We start from the raw sequence: 5518 nt of genomic DNA, 5'->3' as shown, positions 1-5518 counted from the left end.
AGTGATGGAGCGATCGATCGATGGAGCGAGTGATGGAGCGATCGATCCATGGAACGATCGATCCATGGAGCGATCGATCCATGGAGCGATCGATCCATGGAGCGAGTGATGGAGCGATCGATGGATGGAGCAAGCGATGGAGCGATCGATGGATGGAGCGATTGATCGATGGAGCGAGTCCATATATAGTTTAAAATGGTCAGAAAGTTGGACTTTACACAACTATGAAACTTTGTGTAGTTGTTTTATAAAACTTGCAGTTTCGTTAAAATCCTAATACCGCGTTGGAACACTTTACCGTATTTTTCGGCCTATAAGTCTCGGGGGGGGGGGGGGGGTTGCATAATTTGCATGCCCTGCGACTTATACTCTGAAGCAACTTATTTATGGATTTTTGTTCCATATTTTAAACCAATTTTTGGCTGAGATACGACCATTTTCATTCACTGACTGAAAATATTGAACACTACTATTTTCAGCCACTAGATGGCACTCGAGTGGTATGGCATGCCTTTGTATCATGTAATAGGTAAAAGTGACTATTAATGACACAATCTGCTTGCCATGCCACCGGCGTCCAGCTCGCCTGGAGCAACCTTCTAATCAGATTATTTTTGCTGCGCTGCCCTGGTGAAATGCAGCTAATTTAACTACTGAAGTGCATTTATTAAGTAAAATTTAAACTGAGACACATCTTTACTATAATTTCGAGCAAACAAATAATTGTTGTAGGTGGTTATCTTGTTAAATTTTGAAGAAATGCACAGCGAGTCCTCCCATGCATTGCCTAATTCTGCGTATCTGCTTTTGAAATGCAGCTGATTTGACCGTCAAAGTCCTTTTATTAAGTAAAATTTAAACTGAGACACATCTTTACTATAATTTCGAGCCAACAAATAATTGTTTTTAAGTGTTAATCTTGTTAAAGTCCTCCCATGCACACTTCCATGGCCACCATTTGGCAGCCAATTGATTTTTGGCACAACACCGGCCCACATTTCCGGGTTCGGACCACATTTTCTGTTTGTCAGTGGTGGCGCGTAATAGATGTGACGTATAGAGCGGAAAGTACGGTAAATATTGAGCTATCAAACTCAATTTTTGTTTAAATTTTTATTAATGTGTGTTTTGTTTACGGTTCAGGCTGAGCAGCCCTTTCATATACTTTTTTTAAATTTTGCTCATAAATAAAAATATATGAGTAACACGTATCAAAGTCAACAAGTACAGTTTTATAAGGTTATGTTTATTTTCCTCTTGAAACTGATTTTATCTTTGTACATGAAAAATGTCCTTTGAGCTCAGCTGGCTCGGCCTCTGACAAAAAGAACAATTTCTACCAATAAAAACACTAAATTTGGCAAAGCGGCAAGTTTCACAACAAGAGCCGAGTTCACTTTGTTCAGATTATAATCCATCGTTTGAGCCCTTGCGAAGCTCGGCCTTCTGTTCCGGATCACAAACCGATGATGAAGGTCGCCGTTTGCTCTTTCGTAGGTTCAACCTCGCAGTCCTGCAGACGACACGAGCTGTGAGCAGTGTCAAACATCAGGACACAAAGGAGAGGAGGTCGTCTTCTGCAGCAGACGGTCCTCCGGAGCCATGGCAACGGCAGGATGGTGCAATGGGAGGCTCGACCAGAGGTAAGAGATGAACGAGCGTGGAGGTGGAGATGGAAATAAAAATGAAGAGAATCTGGACGAGCAGCTCGTCTGGAGCTCATCCTCACCTCTTTAGCTTCTCCCTCTTTCAGCTCAGTTTCGTGTAAAAGGACAGAGTACCTCTGACTCAACGTTGCTGATTTTAAACAGTTTTAAAGAGTTTAATTTGTTCTTTTGCAAAAATAATGTGAGCTGACAGAGTTCTGAACACCTGATCTCCTGCGGCTCTTCGGAGAATAAAACGTACTTCTAGCAGGATCTCTGTGCAACAAGAGTCATCGCATCAAGACTGTCTCTGGAGATCTGCAGCTCTTCATAAATATCCTACACAGCAGTACTCCGACCCGGTAGAGGGAAGGCCGTCGGTATCCCACAGCCGGGCTCCAAACTCCTTAGTCTATGAACCTCTTGGATCCCTTGAAATTCTCCCTGGAACTCCTGGACGCTCCCTGGAAGTCCTTGTGTTTCACCTGGAAGTCCATGGTGGGGAGTCCTGAGCTCTCTAGGGGGCATGGTCGCCATGGCATCGGCAGCCTGAAGTGAGCGTGGCTCAGGTGGACTGAGGCTGTTATAGTTCAGGTCCATGTTGGACAAGAGGTGGCCCAAGGAGTCCCAGCGCTGAGACAAAGGCAGGCGGATCAGGGAGGAGTAACCCCGGTCAGGAAACACAGTGGCCACGGGCGGCTTGACGGTCTCTGACATGAGATCATGGTTTTCCCTCAAAGGCAGCGGGGCAGGCATCAGGTAGGTGCCCCCTCGTGGGTCAGCCAAGACCTCACTGTAAGGTGGAGGGGCATCCTCCATCAGGACCGCCTCCTCGTAACAGGGTGGCTTCCCAAAAGCATCCGTCTCTGAAAAGAAGAAAAAGACAGCAGATTAAAGATCAGACTGAAAATGTCTTAAAAAGGACAATGTTCTCCGTTCTTCAGAGGTCTGACGGTGAGCACGTTTCATCTGGTTGTTTCAGAGCACATCCGTAAAGGATTTATCACCCGCAGTCATGAAAGGCAACTAATCAACCTTAGCTAACACTAAAATAGATATTACTCAGTCGGTTGTATAGATATAAAGCTACATGTGGTGTGGTAGTAGCTGAGCGTCATCCCCAACACATTTTCTGAGCTCATCAAGAGACGGCGTTGTTTGAAAGGTGCCGAGTGATGCAGGTTTCTTCAAGAAATCCTCTTTCATCAGATTGTTCAGGTCAATAACTGTAAACTCATCGCACGTTGTTTCGTAGGAAACACTGAAACAGTTTATTCCCAAACCAACGTGAAGCTGCTGCGACGTTCGTTAGCGCCACAACCAGCAGTTACATAAATGATGACATCATCTGCAAACGTGCGACTTCAAACCTCTTCACAACTCCAGGTAAAAATAGTAAACGCAAAAGAGCAATGAATAGTTGTCAAATGCTTACCGTACTTTTCAGACTATAAGTCGCATCTTTTCGCATAAATTAGCAAATCCTGTGACTTCTACAGCGAAGCGACTAATGTTTTTCCCATATTTATTACTAATTTTTGGCTGAGATATGACAATTTCATTTAACATTGAAAATATTGAACACTACCATTTTCAGCCACAAGAGGGCCCTCGACTAATATGACAAGCCAAGTGTCTCATTATTAGGTAAACATGGCTTTTAATGAGACACTTGGCTTGCCGTACCAAGCCGCCTTCGTCTCACTCCGCAACTCAGGGTAGAAGCTGTTCCTCAGTCTAGTGGTTCTACACTTAATGCTCCTCAACCTCCTTCCTGAGGGGAGTGGGGCAAAAAGTGTGTGTGCTGGGTGAGTGTGGTCCTTCATGATGCAGGTGACTGACTCCAACATCTTCTGTGCAGCCTCCGTGCCACACGTTGATGCTGGAGCACAGGATGCTTTTTTCATCAGGCTGGTGGTGTGGTTGCCCCAGCTGAGGTTGTCATTCATGTGTACACCCAAGTACTTGTAGCTGGAGATGGAAGATCCAGTCCCCAGAGTAATGTTGTGTATGCTGTTCAGTGTCAGGAGGGTGATCAGTTCAGTCTCTGCAGGACGAGTTTGTTAACGGACAATAACATTAACCAATCACAGTTGATGTAGAGTGGACCAAAACTCTGAGCCTTCGGGAAGGCCTTGCACGCTGTTTGTTGACCACATGATTTGTGATGCGTTCAGTCGCAACCTGTGAACTCAATAATCCACACAGAAATTGTAGTCGGTCTAAAAAATGAAGGTTAAACGTCAAATTTAGGTTTACATCGATGATGTTCAGTATAATGTGTTTTGGTTTCATTACATGAAGAGATTTTACAGAAACAGTGAGTTCTGTATATTACTGTTAAACTTTAGCGTGGATTGCTGAAATTACACGTTGTACTTGAATGCAACAGCCTGAGTGAGCCATGCTGCATGCTGGGTAATATTGGGACAGAAATGGGTGGACTTGGTTGGTTCTTCTGTTTAGTGTTGGGATGGTTGTTCTGGTTGTTGTTAGTGACTGAAAAAGAAATGTCACTTCCTGTTCAGAGGATGTGGACGGTGAAACTGAAAGTTGTCATGAAGTTGAACTCTGTAGCGACAACTGTTACAACCGTTTTCTCTTCAGACACAAAGACGTCTTCAGAAAAGCCGTGCTTCGTGGGAAAATGTCTCCGTGACAAATCTAAATGTCTTTTCGTGTAGGACAAAGAGTCCGTTTGAAAACAAACAGGAATGTGTTTGTGATTTACACAGAGTTAGTCAGGAAGAGACGACCGAGCTGCTCAAACGTGAATCTTTTATATTTAGTCCACAGATTTATTTTTCCTCTCTGGTGCTCGCAGCAGGTCCGTTTCATCGTCTTTAACGTGACAAACCTAAAGAACTGATCTGTAGTGGTGTGTTGAACGGCTCTTTGTGAACCGGGTCGGGCCCCATCGAAGCTTCTGAGGAGAAACCAGCTTCAAGTCGGCCCACGTTTCTCTGCAGGCACAGAAACAGCTGTTTGCTGAGCCGTTGCCATGGAGCCCGGTGGATTCATGGATGCAAATGTGTGTGTGTGTGTGTGTGTGTGTGTGTGTGTGTGTGTGTGTGTGTGTGTGTGTGTGTGTGTGTGTGTGTGTGTGTACCTGTCCACCTCCCCCCGTCATACCTGACACACACACACCTCCAGGCTCTGAGTCTCTTTGTTTGTCGTGTCAACAAGCAGCTTTAAATAAACAGATTCCACTCAAATCATTACTCATCACTTCTGATTTACAGCCTGACTGAACGCTGACTCAGCAACGCTGATTTTTAGTTCTTCCGTATATTTTTTTACAATCCGACAAACGTTGTGCTGATTTATTATCGTTCTTATACTGAAACACTCGATTAATTCAGGAAAATGATTGTGGCTGCTGCGACTTTTAGCAGCTTTTATACGTTTTAAATATTTAACTTTATTTACAAAGATTTTCCAATAAAACCACACGGAGGTCTCTTCATACTGCCTCTGCTTTATCTTCTAGCTGTTAGCTCACCTTCTGCTACTCTGAACTAGCCTTTTGCTACTGTTAGCTTCTAGCTAGTCTTTTGATAATTTTAGCTTCTAGCTTTTATTTTTAAACATTTAGCTAGCCTTTGACTACATTTAGTTTCTAGCTAGCCCTTTTATAGTTTTAGCTTCTAGTTGTGCTTATGATACTTTTAGCTTCTAGCTTTTATTTTTAAACATTTAGCTAGCCTTTGACTACCTTTAGCCTCTAACTAACCATTTATTATGTTTAGCTTCTAGCTAGTCTTTTAAACTTTTAGTTTCCTGCTTTTATTTTTAAAAATTTAGCTAGTCTTGTGATACTTTTTGCTAGCCTTTTACTATGTTTAGCTTCTAGTTAGCTTTGTGATATTTAG

General features: G+C 43.3%; 1 protein-coding gene across 1 annotated transcript in view; it reads right to left on the bottom strand.

Annotated features, from left to right (window-relative positions):
* Window positions 1–1985: 1985 nt before the first annotated feature.
* LOC119420396 (proline-rich protein 7) overlaps window positions 1986–5518 on the bottom strand; it is a 5869-nt gene continuing 2336 nt past the window's right edge. The window contains exon 2 of the mRNA XM_037687786.1: window positions 1986–2512. Within this exon, the coding sequence (XP_037543714.1) occupies window positions 1986–2512 (527 nt within the window). The remainder of the gene's footprint in view (window positions 2513–5518) is intronic.

This window comes from Nematolebias whitei, chromosome 14 (genome assembly GCF_014905685.2).
Source record: "Nematolebias whitei isolate Nwh7 chromosome 14, NemWhi1, whole genome shotgun sequence".
Lineage (NCBI taxonomy): Eukaryota > Metazoa > Chordata > Actinopteri > Cyprinodontiformes > Rivulidae > Nematolebias > Nematolebias whitei.
Note: the sequence above shows the minus strand (reverse complement) of the source record. Positions and strands in the feature narration are given on the sequence as shown.